The following is a 19936-nucleotide window of genomic DNA, read 5'->3' as shown; positions in this document are numbered from 1 at the left end:
TAAATGAATCTCACTCCTAGAGAGTTTCTTGAATGCACAATTTACAGTAATCCCAACTCTCATAACTTAACGTCACACTAATTATTCCTCTATTTCAAAACCAAATCACTTGCAAAATCTATTCCTATACCTTTCTGTCCTCCCATTATCCCTATCTTTATTTTTATCCTTATTTTTATTTCTTCTCTCTGTCTTCTTCAGCTTGCTGGATTTTCAACTGTGTGCCAGAAAAGAATACAAAAAGTGCTAAATGAACATGAGCGATTGCACTTCTGTTAACCAAGGTGGGACTTTTTTTTTTCATGCAGCCAGATTGTTTTCTTTGTGATTATCCGCAACCAACCTACCATTTGGTTGTTTTATCTCATTTCTTTATACAACTTTTCCTCTAATCTTATAAAATGCTGTGAGTAGCTGACATCCCTTCTGTTCTCACTGCACATCAAGCCTTGATTGAAGTTGAGAGGAACTGAGTTACTGTCAAGCATATTCAGAGCCTGAAGGATTACACCTACACTAGGTGAAACAAAAGAAGATCCATGTTTTCTCAGAAAAGATGACTCAGCAAAGGAATTAAAAAATAAAAATAAAAAAGCACATGCAGAAACACACAGCCAAACTACATCTGTCACATTTGAACTTCTGATTCTGAAGCAAGAGCTCCAGTGGTAGTCCATCATAGATCTTTGAATCATTTCTACACAAAAGCCACACATGCTATAATTGTTAATCTACTTTATTATTATTATTATTATTATTATTATTATTATTTTATTTTTTATTTTTTAAAGCAGAATTTACTGGCTTAGAATCTTTGCCATCCTGCATTCACTAACAAACATACTTGAGATAGAAGAGCGGACAAAAGAGTGTTCTCTACCCTGTGTTTTGGTTGGCTGTATCACTACATATCACTAAAAAGCAGACCTTTCCTGGATTGCCTTTGTTACAATTCTACCTGCCCAGGCTTGGCCATGTGATTTCGTTGTGTTGCTTGGAAGATGTGTCCCATATGCACTGGAAGCCCAGGCTTCCTCTGAGGCACACTGGGAGCCCAAGGTCTTCTAGCTGCAGGCACCTCAGCTGCACCTCAGTGGGAAGACCAAGATTTGGGTTAGAGCACAATCAAGTGCTGAAAAAAGCCCTCTACACTAGCCTATATATTTTCTAAAGCTCTGAATATATGGTCTGCTAGTCAAAGAGTAATTAATAATGTTATTCCTGCTAGCACAGTTTTAAAATTCTGTTGACTGTCATTTAGTAAATCTTAAATTATGTCTGGTAAATATCCCATGGTTAAATATATTTCCTCAGCATACTTCCCCTAGTAGTCCATATATTCCTCCTTTATATACTCTAATGGAAGTGGAAAGTAGAGCTGCTTTATCATTTCTGTGGCTTTTCATCTTTCCGATGACGACTCCAATCACCCTTCCTTTAGCCAACCCTGGCTTCAGCGACATGCACAATGCTGTACGTCCCCAGACCCTTCTGCACGTAACAAATGTCAAATATGGCAAGAACATCTTCTTTAAGCTGTTTGATTTTACTATGGCAGCTAAGTGCTTGCCTGTTAGACAACAGGACCATTGATTTTTATGAACTACTCACAGTAACTCTCGTTCTCAACATTTTAGACCTCTTTCAGGTAGGCATTAAAGGAAGAGATTTAGAGAACAAACAATGTTATGTAAACACAAAATAATCAAATTCACATTTCTTTCAGAGGCAAAAATTCTCTTTGAAGAACTTCAGCCCCATCTCACATAATTAGCACATTTTTCATGCTATATGCCTATTTGTTGGTACTAGAAAAATAAATCCAAAGGTAAACAGCTTCAAGAAACATGAAGGCTACATCTCTTCACCTATCTTGCTTGTCACAAGACTCCCTGTACAAGACTTACTAGAGATTTTTTTCCTCTTTTTAACTGTAGGATAGGATTTTCCATTTATTGGCTTACTATATTAGAGATTAGTAATATAAGCGAATAGTTCATCTCAACCTGAACACCTAAGGCAGAACTTTAAAAAAGTTGTAAGGATTAACACAGGGCAGCAAGAGAATTTGGCTCCACTTTCTCTCTGTTTACCTAATGTTGATTAGTGGATTTGGGCAGTAAACCAACATTGCCCAGAGCGGCTGTCTCCATCCTTGAAGACTTTCAAGATCCAAACAGATAAATCCCTGCAGAACCTCACAGGTCATCCTGTTTTGAGCTGGAGGTTGGATTGAGTCCTCCTGAGATCTCTTCCAGCCTGAATTGCCCTATGATCCTCAGATCTATGATTAAGAATTAACTACTTCAGTGGTCTATTTGAAATCTTTTCCTACTTCATCGTCATATCAATACCTATGATAACTGCAGCAAAGTCAATCCAAGCTTCAAGTTGAAAAAAAAAAAAACGGAATAAAAAGGAAAGATTTTGAAATTTATATTTATATTTTAGTTATGAAAACAACATATGCTTATATACATATATATTTTAAGTCTAACATGAATTATATAGCCTGTTTGGTGCAACAGAGAAGTGTCTGATGGACACTGTATAAACATTTTCACAAAACCATTTTTCATTCAGAATTTGCTATTTTGTCAATACAGAAATATTTCATAGACACAGTTTATCGTCAACAGAATTCCACCAGAAAACCGTCAGCTTTATTTAGTAGCTGGAGATTCTCAGTTTACAGACTCCAAAACATGGAGGCTGGAGGTATTTGTGAACAGTGGGTGTTCTCAGGAGACTATGACAAGAAAAGTAACTGGGCACGTCTTCCCCTGTGAATACTCTACAAGCCTCTGAGTTTTCAATATCTTCCATAGAATGGAATGAACCATTTTCTTAGTCACTTTCAGGGAACTTTCCATGGGGATGAAACAGATTTGATTATCTGCTCCACTTTGGGTTCGTGTATCACTTACAAATGCCATATGGATCTCCCAGAGCTCTGGGGTGTTGCACATATTGCCTCCCAACAGATATATTACCTGTTCGCTCCTTAATATTACCAGCTAAGGAAGAATTTAGTTGATATTATTTCTTTTAATCTTTTTTTTTCTTTTTTTTTAATCTTTTGTTCTTGTTGAGGAAGCAGCCCTATAAAGATGCTAATATTTGGTCATTGACTACCATATTTTGCCAGTCTTGAATAAAGAAGAAAAATGATTTTTACCTGTTTTCTGAGAGTTTTTTTTTTTTAAAAAAAGATAAAAATAAGCCTTGTAGTACATTAAAAACGATTTAATAATATTTCAATAAATTTCTATGCTGCACATGAGTAGGGATCAAGTGTCTTGCCTTGTTCTCAGATTAAAGGCGAGTTGACAAAATAGAGCTAGCAATGCCAGATCTAGCCACTCCACATAGGCACGTCTCCAGGCCTTACCCGTGCAAGATAACAAGAACCATTAAAAGGGACTAGTATGTAGCTAGTTATTTTATTGTGGTAGGAGGAAAACGTGTTATTTTTTAAAATGGAGACGTTCTTTTTTCATGTTTGCAATACCATGAAATACTGCAGCAGCTATAAGGGACCACAGGTGATCTCAAAACCAATGTCTTTAATGGTACTGAAGCATAGTCCACTAGTGTCTAGCCTGAAAATTATTATGAAGTCTTTGTAACTCTGATGCTATTTATGATTGGGATAATTGCATGTCTCTATATTAATATGAACACCATTTGATATAGCACTTCACTGTTTGTATAATGGAGGAAGTTACTACTGTATTTCCTAATTCTACTTAACAATTTTTGTACCATATTTTATGATAACCTCTATAATCCCTATATTTTAAAAACAATTCACTCTTCCTAATGTAATAAAAGCACTCTGTTATATACAATTACACCTCATCCTCTATGAATTAAAAGTCATTCTTCGTTGTCATAAACTTTTAACACTAAAATGGTATGTTATTACCCATATTGGGTACCCTTATTATCAGAAACATTTATGCTTTGCAGTTATATTCAGAAAAGGTCTTTCTGCAATTATGGCTCAATATGTGGTAAATACATTTCAGTCTGAAACAATAAATATTTTATCAGGGCTCACTTCTTGCAAAATTGACTTAGCTTCATAAAAAAGAAGAACGTGCATTGTATACATTTATATATATATGTGTGTGTGTGTGTGTGTGTCTAGTCTATGTGTGTATGTATATCCACACACATATATAATGCATAATCAAGCCAGTGGCTATGAAATTTGTTTTATAGAAAAACAAAATAAATAAAACCAACCTAAACAGTTAAAGGGATATAAATTTTCTAGTGTTGTGTAGGCATTTAAATATGCATAAATGGAAATACAGTCCATGTAATCAAGAGGGAATCAAATTACTGCAGTAGAGATGTCTCAGTTATAACGGTCACTAAGACGTAGATATGGGCTTACTGGTTTTTCTGTTAAGGAACTTAAGCAGCAGAACTTGCTCGTCTAAAGCTACTCAAGAATCTGTAAATTTGGGAAGAAGGAAAGAAGCTAAAGAAAGGCTGTAACAAGTTGTTCTGAGTGGACTCTGTGAGTCTCACAAACCCTCCAGTTTTTCTGATCACTAGCACAAAACACAGCCTCAAGGATTGTCTGGGACACCTACTTAACCTTATTCCCTAACCATTAACTCCGGAACTCCCTTAATTTCTTTTGTGATTTTGCATTATACCCTGGAGGCTACGCTGTGGTGAAGAGATTCATCTGTTCTGAAATCTCTATTTGTATCTGTCTATAGACCTTTCTCACAGAACTCCACACTTCATCTTAGCCCATTAACATCTGGCAAGCATCAATCCCTTCATTTACAGGAAATCTTTTTACTCCTGACCAAATTATTTTTGCCTTTCACTGATGACAAAGTTCATTATCATCTTACTTCAGACTCACAGACGCACAGACTGATATTGTGCAACTGGCCTTTTTTAGACCGAGTTAGAGACATATATCACATTGCCATAGTTTCAGTATGGCAAGAAAAGGGGAAAAAGCCCAGCTACTTCGGCGGAAATATTTTTTAATCAAATTTACATCAAAGGTCCTGCTTCACTTTTGACACTCTTAGGCTCATATATACATTTTATAAAAACAGTAGTAGTAAAGCAGTGTCTTTTTTCTTTTTTCTATAATTTAAAAAATAACTTCTACATCTTACACAGCATCAAACGCACATAGTGCAATTTTCAAGAACTAATGTAGAATATCTAATATGTTCTACATATCTCCTTATTTCTACATGAAAACATAATTAACAATGATGATGCCATTCAAAATATTTTATGGATAAAATCAGTAGTATAATTTTATAAGCCTCAAAACATTTCTATATTGTTGATTAAAGACATAAAATTTATTTATTCTTATTTAATGAAAAACATATCCCAGAATCATTAGTAAATATTCTTATTTAACGAAAAACATATCCCAGAATCATTAGTAAATAGAACATAAATCATGCTTTCTAGTAGAAAATTAAAATAACATGGACCCTATTTACATTGATTTTCTGATTTCTTTCCCCTGAGAATTGCTCTTCAAAACTTTTGGGTTTGGATCAAGCTATTTCATAGTCCAGATAAGTAGATGGATACAAGGTGGAAGAAAGAAAACTTTTGTCAAAAAATGGCTGGAATGAAGATTAAGTTCTGAGGGTTTGGAGGAAAAAGTCACATCAGACTGATATCTCTTACTCTGTTTTAGAGTTACTGATCAACAAAACCAAGGATCTATTTATTGCTCTGCCCTTCCCTCCTCTCCCTCTCCCTTTCTTCTCGCATAGGTATTTCAAATTTTCAGATTACTTTTCTAGCATAAACCAATTTCTGAACTCACATGAAGAGAGAATCTGAGGGAGTCAGAATTGCACTACTGCACATTTTCTTGGTAGGCTAATCATCATGTTACCTCATGTATTTGCAATTTCTTTATCTATATATGGGACTGCAAAATCCTTCTCTTGGAGAAGGGTCTATTCTTCAGAAATTGGAGGAAGGTGGGTTATTTCACAGTTTCTCCCAATTTCTAGCAGGTCACTAACTAAGCTTTTCTTATCATTACTGAATGTGATAAAGCACTAAACAGAACAGCTCACAAGAATCACAAGTTAGAGCATTCAGATTCAATCTCCTGTCAGTTAAGTAATGGAAAAGTCAATGACTATATAATGAATTTGCCCCTACATAGCATCTTTTAGCTTATTAACATGAAGCATTTTGACAGTGCTACAAAACTGGGGTCAAAGATCACTCTGGTAAACATTATGTTTATTTTTAGAAATATGGGCTTGTAGCAAGATGTAAAATTCTGAATACTAGTTGAAAGGGTTTAAGATTTTACCATAAGATCAATATGCAGTTCCTCTTTGCAGTCTGTTTGGTATCTGAGGCACTTTCTACAAGTGTTTTATAAATATACTTCACACAAACAAGTATTTTGAACTCATCAGCCTATTCTGGCAGATTTCACATGTAGCAAAATACAGAGCACTGACAGATGCTCATTGGGTATATGAGTAATAGTACGGATTATTTTCAACATTTCAACATTTCAACATATTAACAAAATAATGGTATATTAATAGTGCAAGGACTTACTTTTCAGGACTTCCTCTACACTTAGTCCCAGATGAACAAGTTAATACTTTCAAAATCATACTCAAAATTATTTACAAGAGGTATTTGTACTTTTTATTACCATAGGAATTGAAATGATGAATCATTTTCCCATTGTCCTATCACTTATAGGACAGCAGAACAAAGCAGATGAACAAAATGGTCAGAGGGATATACTGTTTGAGTGAATGAGCTAAAGAGAAATAAACTGTGTGCAGAAATGACAAATTCTTAATTTCTTTAAAAAGACAGCAGGGCCACACATTGATTTGGGAGAATAAATTGATTTCAAGTGCAAAAATCTTAAATTTAAATGAATTTCTAGGCACTGTATCATGCTCTCCTCACTTGAATACTATATTTTGAAATAATTAATTATTTCAGACAAAAAATAGAAAGGGTGGAAAAAGAATAAATTTTAATTGATAGGCAGTAATAAATATATTATTAACTTCCAGCTTTCCTACAAAAACAATGTAGTGCATCTTTTTCTATTGTTTTTGAGTGGACTTTGATATCACATCAAAACAAAATTACAGAAGCTCCAGATTTTAGGAAATCTTTGAAATCTTTAGGCTTTCAGAAATGCTGGGTAGATTTTCTGTAGAAGTGACTAATGACAGTAAAATGAGAAACAAGAAGTTTGAGATAAACAGTGGAACTTGCTTGCCGCATTGTGGGTTCTGAAGTCACAGACACATAACGGACAGAAATTGCTATCTAATGTCAATCTCAAGTTGAATACAATTTTCACAGAACAGTCTAACGAAGACTATGATCAATCTAATAAAGATTGAGGGAGTTTTAATACAACAAATAATACAAGCCATATTCTCCAATTCTGATAATCTTTCAAAGAAGCATTTTTCAAAATATGCTGTGCTTTTCATTGTGGAATCAAGAAAAAAAAAAGTGATCAAAGAGGAAAAAAGGTATGGATCATCTTTTTACAGAAACAGCACGGACAGAGGTATACACAAGGTTAAAAAATAAATGTATAGTTAAAGATTAAAATAAATATATAGGTAAGAAGGTAACTTCCTGCAGAAGTGATCTACGCTTTACTTACAATACTGTATTAATTAGTGTAAGAGTAGGACTTAAAACTGAATCTACACCCTGGAATACAGATCTGCTCACCTGCTTGTACAGTCATATCCAAAATTTGAAATTCCCCTCATTTCACTAATATTGGAAAAAATGATGGATACTTCAGAACACTTCAGCCAACTACACTAATTGTTTTACATATAGCATCTGCTTTTAAGACTTGGAAAAGAAAAGCTGTTTTTGTTTCAAAGACGGGATTTATAGGCTTAGTTTACTTTCCACCGGCTCTCTTATTAGGCACTATAAAACTTGTAACTATTATTTTCCCCACAAAAATGCCTTCATGTTGTCAAAGAATTTTTACACGACAGTACATTTTGCATACATATTAAATCCAGCTGTATTTCACAAACACAAATCAGAAATCTTTAGCTATATTTTGTGTTGGCTCATCTGTCTGGATAGTTCTGATAGAACTGCTAATTTGGGGAAGTTGAATACTAGTGTTTGGGTATCTGGATTCCATTATAGAGTAAAATCCTAGTATAGCTTTAATGAAAATGAGTTGTTCAGATGGTTCATGATGAGCAGAGGATGGAGAATTAATAAAGCTCAATGAGTTGCAAAGTGCATAGTTTAAATGCTCCCAGAGTCACTGTTTAGTGGCTGTAGTTATAGAAACTTAAGATAAATTTGAAATTTCTAAGTCCTTAGTACTGCAGAAGCTACTTTAATCCCCAAAAGACTCACAAAACCTTCCCTGCATTCTTCCACACTTTCTCTGTGTAGTGTGTTTTCTTGAACGAGGTAGCCAGAAAGCCTAGTGGAAAAACAGACCTTTTTTTTTTTTTTTTTTTCCTGCTGTCTTCCTGAGAAAAACAAGAATCAGTAGGTAGCTGATAGAGCTATCCAACCCCAAACAAGCAACTTAACCTGAAACTCCATATGCCACAGTCAAAATAACCACTCTGCCGTGAAAAAAAAGATGCACACTTCACTCACAAATTATGAATCATTTAGCTAAGGAAACTACATTGAAAACTAAGTCAATTATGAATAGTTCATTCTGTATACAATGAAGTCAGTACAACTCTTGAAAAGTGCAAGATGTATTCTATTTTGATCATTAACAAAATTGTTAAGGAAGTTCAATTTTTATACATTAAAACACATATGCATAAGCCCAAAAAGGAACTGATAGTCTGTGTATTAAAATTTGCCCACTGTGTAACAGGTTTATATCTTCCCCTTCTCAGAATTAACTAATTTGCTCAAGCCTCCTAAAAAAACAGGGCATTACCCTCGCAATACCACTTTTATGGTGACTTCTTGTTTCTCTTTTCAATCCATTCAGCAAAACAAACTTCACTGATTTCAAAGTGGGCCTGAACAAGCCTTTTTAATTTACATTTAGCATCAAATTCTCAAAATAATATTAAATTTTCTTTTCCACAATTGTAGTCCATGAATAGAGTTTCAAATCATGATTTGCTATCCACTTTCCTGGCATGTGAGCAAAAAGACATTTTTCATTTTATAGAAAAATAGCATTTTCTCATTATTTCCCCTTGTAATTTCCCCTTTCCAGTTTAATGTCATTGAAAGTCATCACAATTTTCTAATACCAGAAAACACTGTATGCACTAGTATTATCTGTTAATAAGTGTGTTTTTGTATTTCTACAGAAAGATAGCAAACTTCAGCAAGAAGATTACAAGTTTCAGGAACACTAAGCTTTTGCAATGTTTTCTTTTAAAGAGTGAAAAAAAAAAAAGAAGACTTTTCTGTGTTTCACACTAGGTTGACTAGTACAGACCTTTCTTGTAAATCTGCCTCTTCAAGTCGATTGAAAAAATAATTATCGTACATAAGTAAGTGTCCACTTTGGATTCATTGCTTATTTGGGAAAGTAATTCTAAATTTTGTATTTTATCTAAAATACACAGAAAGTCTGGGAAAACAAAATTACTTTTAAGACTGACAAAAACAGGGAATTTAAATGATTAATTTGGCTATTTTCTAGTCTTCACATCTGAAATGGATTTAAAGCTCATATTCCAAAGAAGAAACAAGGGTAAAAAAGCAATTGTCCATTTTTATTTCGTTTACATTGCACTGAAAATTTACATCATACTTTTACAAATCCTTTTTTCATAAAAATATACTTCTTTACAAAAGTGTATGCATTAATATAAGAGGAGTAGCCAGTTGCAGAAGAAACATTTTAAACGATCTCAAATGTATTAACCTTAACATTAATGAATGAATCATAGTTATTGCAGTCATTTGAATAAACAAGAATAAATAACAACTAATGGTATAAAATATAAAACGGCATCCTTTTAGTAGAATACAGTTTGACAGAGTTGTATGAATTTTCAAAACAAAGTGTTGTAAAATGGTTTATAAGAAATTCATCAAACATTATAGAAATCCAAGCAGCAATCCTGGGAACAATGATTTTTGGTAGGCACTCTCTATTACGGTAATAAAAAGTTTAGATTTCCACAGAATCATTAATGTCTGAAAGGGACAATAACAGATAATTCACACTGGCTAACACACAGTATTTGTGAGTCATGCTATAAAAGGAAGACAATGACCTACATCAAATAAATTACTGAGTTGCCATTGAATAATTCTGTTATGAAACAACTGCAAAACTAAAAAGTATATTTTCTTAGAAGTGCTTCTGGAATGTCTAAAACTTGTATTTGAGGGCTGTGGAATTGTCCCTAATATGGATTGCCTCTAGTAAAATCATGGCTTTATTGACTTATTTATTTATTTTAATAATTTTATTTTCAATGAACTATGATAATATATTTCTTTTTAAATCATTAACTGTACGGATTTGTTTCCATAAAATACAGAGATAAAATAAACATGAAAACACAGTATTTTCAAACTATAATCCCCTTTTGCCTTGTAGGCACTATCCAAAGATCATTTAAGTATGTTAGACTCTTTTTATCAACTTCAATGGGATTTTGCCATGCTCTGTGCATGCATTTCAACAGAATGCTGAAGGAATAAATTGACAAGGTACAATCTAGATTAACTAGAATGGGTCGAAATATGGACCCTTATAATTTTGATAGATTAATTTGATCCCTAATGTTTCTTTAAGCTGCACTTTTCAATTGGAAACATAAGTATGTTTTAACATTTGAAAAAAAAGAAAAATTTTTCACTCTTCCAAATGATCTTCATCAGTAAGCCACATAACAAACTACAATGCATCCTAGCATCTTGATTGCAAAATTGACCTAATTGTAAGGTTGACAAGAGGAATGTAGGAACCAATTTGTACCCATTACTATCTGTGAGTATTGTTGATGAAAACAGAGAAAAGGAGCTTGACTTGTAACATGAAGAAAGGAAGCAAGATATAAAACAGGGAAATAAACTCATTAACTAAAATCTGAAAATTTGGCATTTTAGTTTTTCTTCTGTGATGTGAAAAGAGTAAGTTGTATTTGTTGATTTTAAATACCATAACCTGGAGTTAAAAATTAACTGATTAAACAAACGAAAAACCTAAATGGACTGAACAAATGAAAAAATGGTATAAACTTATGAAAAAAAGAGATGTAGCATGCGACTGTTAAAGAGAAGTCAGTGATCTATTATCTCCTGTAAGTATAGCTTTTATTTTCTATCTATATCTTTTTTTTTTTTTTAAAACCAGACCCTCTATTATAGTTTTTATAACGCACAGAAGTACTGATAGTGGATGCTCCTCCAATATATGCAAATACGTTTTATGTTTTAGAATAATCTCCTTTTTTAAAAAAGCAAATAAACCGTGAGTAAGCACTCATGGAGTGCAGCAGAATTTTTGTAAAACTCTCCACAGGAAACATGAAGACGATTCTGATCCAGTTTATGAAAACAAAACAAAACAAATAACCTAACCCACTCTTGTCTATCATCCTCAGGAAAAGGTGACCCAGCATATCCTGAAAAGTGTGCTTTAATTTTTTTTGTCATCAGTGAACTATATGTGCACTGTGTTGTGTTTCAATTTCCAGACTTTGAAGATATATCATTACCACATTATACCATTGTGCAAACAGTGTTCAAGTTGGGGTCAAATCGTACAGCTTTCCCTTCCACAGACTTTGCATTTGTGTCATACATGGGGTTTTCAAAAGCAGCTTGTCCATTATTATTTTCATGTACAGAGCATCCTGTATACTGTGTTTTAGGTGCAGTCCTGTTAGAGAAAGAAAAAGTAATATGTAAGGTTTTTATGATTCATTTAAACAGGGGTTCATCTGAAAACTCAGTTAATAACCTCAAAAGAAGTAGGTATTTCTACTTGAATAGCCAAATGATAAGCAGTTAAAATACAACAATTTAAATTACAGACAGACACCAAGACTTTTCTTTTTCCTCTGAAAATGCAATAAATTGAGAACCAATTTCTAGTTGAACAATATTCTTTTTTACTAAATTACTCATTATGTTAGTTTAATTCCCTGAAAAAAATCCATCTTTATAATTCAAAATATATAGTATATTGTAAATTATATATATAAAATGTAAAGATAAACTATTATATCATACAGTTTATAGCAAATGCAAAAAATAATACCATTTGAGCATTCCTTCACATTCTAAACCAGTTCAAAATAAAATAGTATAGATAAAAAAATGATGGCACGTGCTTTAAAATGATGCCATTTTGCAGAGTGTGGTACAATTATAGTTAGGCTACCAACACCAAGTCACCAGTTTAGCTACTAGTAGGCAATGAATTGTCTTTTCATTACAGTGATAAATGTTGTTGAACTCACACTAACAGAACAACCCTGAGAAGACTATGGTACTTGTATGGCATAATCACATATGAACTAATAATTTTAGACATAGAAACAGTTCCATAATGAAACCCTTCACTGACATAATACTTGTCTATATTTGCAAGCCAATAAAAAGAGCAGGCATTAAAATAAATTACTGAAGATATGATTGTTAATTCTGCTACATATCAAAACAAAATACAAATTACTGCAAGCAAACACAAAAATCTACTGATTATTTCCTGAATGCCAATAATTTATCTTATCCATTGTGTTCTTATAAAAGGGAGATTTATAACATTTTAAATAGGTGGGAGTTAAAGTACATCACGGTGCAATAATCTAATCTCTCAGTGATACCTAAACACAGAGAGGAACAACATTTTACAAGGATTTTGTAAAATTTGTGATTTGCACAAATCTTATTTTACTCTGACAAGGTTTATGGACAATAAGAACACAAATTAATACAGAGATTATATATAATTAATTTGTGCTTACCTTTGTTTATAAAGATAAAAGCCAAAACCTGCAAATATAAGGGCAAAGAAAGGCACAAGGATAGCAATGGCCACTGAACTACTATTTGTACCATGTGGTTGATTAGAAGAATTTGAACCCTCAGACATATTAAGACCTGAAAAAATAGGAAGAAACACGCAATATAGTATCTGTTACTCTGACACATACTATTGTATAAAGTTCAGAATTCAGTAAAAGCTAAAGAGCTTTCAGATCAAATAACATCTCGTGACTAGGTGCATTCATACAGCTGTATGTTAAGACTACCAGAACACTAAATATAATATAGAATACCATACTGTGAGAAGTAAGTGGACGCTGAATGTTAGGACAACGGGATGTAACTGTCTTCCTGTATTTTTCTAGTTTTTGATATTATGCTATGAAGCCTTAAATACTTTGTTCAGTTATTGTTCATTGTCGTAATTATGGAAATAAATAAGACATTAATGTACTGAGTTAAAAAATGTCAAATTTGGAATAATTATCTGTTTACATAGGAAAGGAAAAAAAAAGGTCCATTCATAAAAAAAATAAACTAAAATAAAATAAACATCACCTGAAAAGGCATATTGACCTAATGAGGCATAGCTGTTGATGCACAGAGCGTAAGAGGTAGGAAAAAGTTTTAAGAACAAAATCAAGATATTGACAGAAAAATAAGAACACGATCTTCAGCAATTAGAATATCTACACAGTCAAGATATACAGTTTTTTATTTGGAGAAGAAAATACTCGTTCAGCTTTGCAGTTCATTTTAAACCTTGAAATAGTCCAACTAAGAATTATATGGTTAGTTTTTAAGCTTTATCAATCTTATAAAGGAAGAGTGGGAAAATAACAAAAAGAAATTAGATAATCAATATATTAAAATGCATAAAATTGAATCAAATGTTGGAAGAAAAACTGACTAGGAACAACAATCAAAATATTTTGTTTCAAAGGATCAATTTGCTTTTTTTCTTTGGATGAAGTAATAAAATGGTAAACTTGTTAAAGGAAAGCTGTTCTTACTTAACTTGCTGGGAAATTTTAAAATATTAATTTAAAAGAAATGTTCCTTGCTGAATATATTTCTAAAAATTATTTTTAAAACATTTTCATATCAAATGTCATGGAAATCAAAATAGTCATAGAATTGTAAAACAAACAAAAAAAAGTTTTCCTTTACTTCATACATTCTTAATAAAACTTCCAAAATGTTAAAGAAGTATTCATGTTAAAAATTTCTTGATTTTGCTTAGACAATAAGATAGCTAAGAGTGAAGCATCTTGGCTGGAATAACCTATGCTTGCTTCCAGATACTGTAATTTTATGTGGAAAAAAAAGTATTCTATTTAAGAAAGAATAATTGTTACAAGAAATATTTCCTCTTCTAACACTTTCTCAACATTTCTCAGCTTTTTACCACTGGATAAATTTTTTAAGGAAAAAATATCACATTCTCAAAGGACTTTATCAGATAATCGCGTTATTTTTTTTTTTCTTTTAATAAGCACAGAACAGAAATGTTTTTATTTCCAATCATGTCTTCTCCAGAAAGAATAATTAATTATTATTTTGGAATTTAATTTATAGATCAAAGAAGTCAACTTCCGGGAAATAGCTGTTTATCACTTCATTAAATTTGTGGTCTTCTTAGGCTTATCATGGGGAATTAAAAATATTCAACAGAATCACTCTAGGTTTAATACTGTTTCAGTGCCAAGAACTAATGTCTATTTAGCATAATACCCATTCTAAAACACATGCTTTCTAAACAATGATTAAGATGCAGAATTAAATGAATTACATGCATTCCTACAAATGTATTGTTGAAGACATTGCAAAAATATAGCTTTAATAAGAAGCATATTACAAGGCAATTACAGCTTTGTATATGACAAAACATTTTTTATAAGTAGTATTTTAAATGTGATTTTAAGACACGTCAGTATTTTTTTTTGTAAAATCTCAGTGCTGATAAAGCTCTTAAATTAGAATTTGTTGAATACCTAATCTCTGAAGTCCAAATTGCCCATAATCTTTACCCTGGATGAATCCTTGAAAAACATATGTAGCTCCGTCAGGTTCAGCAGAAACCTGTAAACAAAAAACATTTACAATTGGATAAGGAGAAGTTGGTTACTAGTATCTAATTCAGAGAGGTCCTCTACTATGCTTGACTGCTTACCATTATTCACCATTAACTGATTAAATACATAAATTAAAAAAACACCGCTATGAAATGTATGAAGCACAAAAGGAAAGACAAAGGGTAAGAAATATGTTAATGGGACAATCTAGAAATGCCAGAATGACCAGATATAATACCCTCACTACCTTGAATCAAATTATATATAAAATCAACAAAGCTTAAACAGCCTAGCAATTCAAGAAATCAGCATTGCAAAGCATCTTACATACTTGATAATTACATGAATTTTTATGGAGTGGATGACAAAAGTCATGTGGAAGACAATACAAGGCACTGAGTTGTTAATTATCACTTGAAATAATAATAAAAAAGCCCTCCAATCAACTGACAGGTAGTTGCTTTGTTCATACTCAGTGTTCATTACAGTAATTAATTCTACAGCAATAGACAAGAAGAATATTAAATGAGGCTTTGGTATAAGAACGAGACATACTAGTATAAGCCTGGAAGACCTGGGGGAGTGGGAAAAGGGTTGTGACCCTATGAGTATCTCCCTTACTAGAGTAACCATGTTCTAAAATAAGACATTTCACTAATCTACTGGTACTTTCTTCTCGGGATAGTTTTTCCTCTGAGTTCTCTGAAGGGATTTCCTCTTCACGATTTAGAAACATCCAAGCATCTCCTTCAGTTCTCCTCCTCTCATTCATGCACTCTCCTCATCTCTGTTACAGTTAAAACTCATCCCAGAAACTCCAATGGACTCCAGTTAATTGGAGGTATATATTCAAGTTTCCCCATCCAGTTTGGCTTTTTCAGAGTATTTCTAAGAATATCTTCAAAAACTAAAATAAGACTGTTAACCTAATGATGAAAATTGCTATGATATTGTATGATAATGATAAGAAAAATTCTTAATATCATTCAATAAAGTTTAAAGAGAAGCAACCTTTTTTTTTTTTTTTTTTTTTCCCCCATGTACTCTAAGAATGCCATGAAGTATGGTAATTTCCATATTTTTTTCTCAAATGGGTCCCTAACATCCTACAGTGATATTTTCATTTCCTCTAATAGCTCATCATTGTGAACGGCATTTCACTTGATATGTCTCAACATTCTGGGGGCAGAACACCAGCGTGATTTCAAATAACAATAATTAGGAAAAAAAAAAAAAACTCTTTGCTTTCTTTCTATTTTGTGGTAGGAAAATACTCACAAAACCATCCATTGCCCATTTTTCCTCTTTCAACTTGCTTGCAGAAGTATGAGAGGGTGCTTTAATGAGATAGATGTGTAGCATCAGCCGAGCTTCTTGGCTTTTATACACTCCTGTAGATACAGTTTTAAAGTTTATATTTGTTAGGTAGACAAATAACATCATTTTTAAGAATAAACATTTAATTTCTTACCTTAAATAGGAAAAAGAGGAAGAGTAGGTAACATTTTCAGCAACATTTTATTTTACTAAGATACGTTCTTAGTACTGAAGCTAAAATATTTTGTGAAATTATTTCTATTACCATAGAATTTCAATTAAAACTGTATTTAATTTAGCCCACAGAGCAGACAGAATGGAAACTATTCACAAAACTGCCTACTTAATACTTATAGTAATAGATCTGAAACAAAGAAGAAACACTGACAATGAGCTGGTTTGAGATGAAAAATATGGTTCTGTATCAGGCAGAGTATACTTGCACCTCAGATTCTCACTTTTGAGATCGTAGTTCAGTTATCAAGACAAGAATGTGATAGAGAAACATGCACATATTAAAAAGATTTCCAAAATCAGGTACTAAATTAAAAATATCTAAATTTGAAAGGGTTTCACAAAAATTGAATTGTTCTCTATCAGTCAATATTGTAACTGTGTCTTCCAGATAATGACACCACTTGTATATAACCTTATTTACTTTATAGACAGAACCGATTGACTCATTTTCATTTCTGTAGAGCAAATATTTAGAATCCAAATAACCTTATTTTTTAACTTCTAGAATGAAAATAAAATACGTTTAGTAATCTAATCTTGCATCACAAGAGAACATACAGGTGAATAGAGAACATACAGGCAAATAAAACTACAACTCTCTTTCTTTCTCTCTTTCTCTCTTTCTCTCTTTCTCTCTTTCTTTCTTTTTCAATATTGTTACCAATTAACAGCTTAGAAGCCTTGCTGTTTGGATCACAGAGCTCCTTAGCATGTTCCTTTCTGTCAGGGCACTGCAGTAACTGTTCCACCCATATAAAGTTTACTTGTGTAAAATCACACAGGGTTCTATTGCATCTAGTATGCAAGCTGATGATGCTTAAAACTTTTAGCAGAAGCGAAACTGAAACTCCCCAAAATAAGAAGAAATACACCCAAAACATGATTCCCCCACCTCCATGAATTTCCACCAAATGGAAATGAAAGCTCACCGATTGATTGACTCGATATATCATAGATGTCATATTGCAAATGACAAATAGACTTTGGTTTCTTTTTTTTCCTAATTTATATTGACTAACAAATGTGGGTGACTTCAGACTAGATATAGCCAGTATGTTTTAGCTAAGCATGAATTAAACCAGATCTCTTTTTAACTTAACTAACTTAAAACTCAAGTAGTGAAACAATGTCCTCAAGTTGCTTATTTCCAATTTTCTATGTTTCTTTAAATTCTGTAATAGGAACGTGAACTAAAGAGAGCCCTCCGCTACAGGAGATATATAGGAGCTATAGGAATGTTCTCATTCTGCAGTGAAAAAATGTAGCTAAGGCACTAACAGGCACAGTAACTGAAGGAAAGAAATATCTAGACCTTCTGATCTGAAGAGGTACTTAGTGCTGCTAGGGTCTTAGGGTGGAGAAGGAGGAAATGCTGACACAGCCAATTAGCCTATTATCGGATGGTGGTGCTGCAAAGAGAAGATCTGGGAAACAGCACAGTTTTCAAATTAGAATGTAGAAATTTGTATACATGGTCAGAAGAAAAAGGTGGGTTATATTGTTGTGTCATACAGATTTCTACAGCAAAAAATTGGAATTAAAGTGTTGTCATATCTCTCTTGCTGCTAATCTTTCTTTCCTTCTTTCTTTCCTTCCTTCCTTCTTTCCTTCCTTCCTTCTTTCCTTCCTTCCTTCTTTCCTTCCTTCTTTCCTTCTTTCCTTCCTTCCTTCCTTCTTTCCTTCCTTCCTTCTTTCCTTCCTTCCTTCTTTCCTTCCTTCCTTCTTTCCTTCCTTCCTTCTTTCCTTCCTTCCTTCCTTCTTTCCTTCCTTCCTTCTTTCCTTCCTTCTTTCCTTCCTTCCTTCCTTCTTTCCTTCCTTCTTTCCTTCCTTCCTTCCTTCTTTCCTTCCTTCCTTCTTTCCTTCCTTCCTTCCTTCTTTCCTTCCTTCCTTCCTTCTTTCCTTCCTTCTTTCCTTCTTTCCTTCCTTCCTTCCTTCTTTCCTTCTTTCCTTCCTTCTTTCCTTCTTTCCTTCCTTCTTTCCTTCTTTCTTTTTTTTAAAAAAACACACTTTAAAAATGGAGACAGATTACAGTCCCAGATAAATGTCACTGAAGAAAAGTTATTTAACTTTGACCTATGTGTAAGGAGTTCAATCACTCTAGGCTCCCAGAGCGACAAGCTTGGACAAGCTATAGCACCTCAGAAATTCAGATCACAATGCAAACTGCCTATCTCTTTTCAGAAGCTGTAGTAGGAGACAGCTAGATTAAGAACTTCATTCAAATGAAGTTCTTAATTCAGGTTTCATCTGTGTGCCTAAATTCACAGGAAAAAAAAAAAAAAGCCCTCTCCATATTCGGGTTAGGTGATTATCCCACACTCTATGAGCATGTTACATGTAATTATCTGTGGGCTAACAAGCAGCCTCTTGTGTTACCACTGCACTGAGCTCAAATTAATGTGCCTTGACAAGGTACATTTTAGTTATTTTGAGGACTTAAACTTTATCATATAGCTCTTTGTCATTTCAGAGTTTGAACAGCAAGCCTCTGATTATCACTTGGAGTTTGGGAAAAAATGTTCACATCTTAATTCATTGCATAAATATACACTAGAAAACATGTTTATGACACTGGACCTCTGGTCTGTATACATGAGCATGAACATTATGTATGAATGCTCAAGAAAGAATATAGAGAAAATTATCCCACAGAGTAAAACACTGCTGTTTTCTACTAATTTACAGTGATAGATTCACAGACAGTACTCCATGAGAGGCTGATGTGCTTCTTCAGAGCTGGCCACTATTTTCCCAGTGGACAAGACAGTGGCTAGTCTGAGCCAAATCAATAAATAAATCCTCCTAGGCATTTTTGTACAGCTATACTTTCCTTTCCTCTCAGTCCCTATAACAGCATTCTTATTTTCAATTAAGCTAACTCACTTCTAACTTGCATGACAGAGATTTACAACACAATCACTGCAAGCAGAAGTGCCAAAAAAAACAGAAGTGAAAAAAAAGGCAGTATATGATGGAAAGTATCAATGAACAAGATGGAATGAAAACCAGTGAGGACTGCAGGGGGAAGAGAATTACTTTTCAGCTCAGATGTACACAAGTCACATACAGGAAAAAACAACTTTCTGACAACTAAATGTTTTTTTGATCTATCCATAGATCCTTGACCCTAAGATACTATTTTAATACATAGCATGTCAGCTTCCTATCTATAAAATGGGTAAAGAAGACAGCATTAATTACATGAGAAAGAAGATGAAATATGCAACACCTGTATGTAGTGTACAAAGGGACATTTGTAGTAATCTTATTTTGTAGTAATTTGTTTCAACTGGGGAATGATTTTTTCTGGGGAA

At 33.2% G+C, this 19936-nt stretch overlaps 1 protein-coding gene and 1 long non-coding RNA gene across 4 annotated transcripts in view; one reads left to right on the top strand and one right to left on the bottom strand.

Moving 5' to 3' along the window:
- The first annotated feature begins 10849 nt into the window (after positions 1 to 10849).
- Positions 10850 to 11207, top strand: LOC148596323 (uncharacterized). The gene is made up of 2 exons (XR_015913278.1): positions 10850 to 10996; positions 11040 to 11207. It is a non-coding gene; the product is annotated as an uncharacterized LOC148596323 (long non-coding RNA).
- Positions 11208 to 11584: 377 nt separating this feature from the next.
- Positions 11585 to 19936, bottom strand: part of CSMD3 (CUB and Sushi multiple domains 3) — a 574767-nt gene continuing 566415 nt past the window's right edge. For all 3 annotated transcript variants that reach the window (XM_088523156.1, XM_088523167.1, XM_088523178.1), the window contains 4 exons: positions 16347 to 16459; positions 14988 to 15075; positions 12972 to 13107; positions 11585 to 11881 (listed from right to left, as the gene is read on the bottom strand). In XM_088523156.1, the coding sequence (XP_088379282.1) occupies positions 11722 to 11881; positions 12972 to 13107; positions 14988 to 15075; positions 16347 to 16459 (497 nt within the window). In that variant the 3' untranslated portion in view covers positions 11585 to 11721. The remainder of the gene's footprint in view (positions 11882 to 12971; positions 13108 to 14987; positions 15076 to 16346; positions 16460 to 19936) is intronic.

Source organism: Tinamus guttatus, unplaced genomic scaffold (assembly GCF_059628265.1).
Source record: "Tinamus guttatus ecotype Peru unplaced genomic scaffold, ASM5962826v1 Tinamus_guttatus_pri_ptg000012l, whole genome shotgun sequence".
Lineage (NCBI taxonomy): Eukaryota > Metazoa > Chordata > Aves > Tinamiformes > Tinamidae > Tinamus > Tinamus guttatus.
The sequence above is the reverse complement of the archived record's forward strand: the minus strand, read 5'-3'. Positions and strand labels throughout refer to the sequence as shown.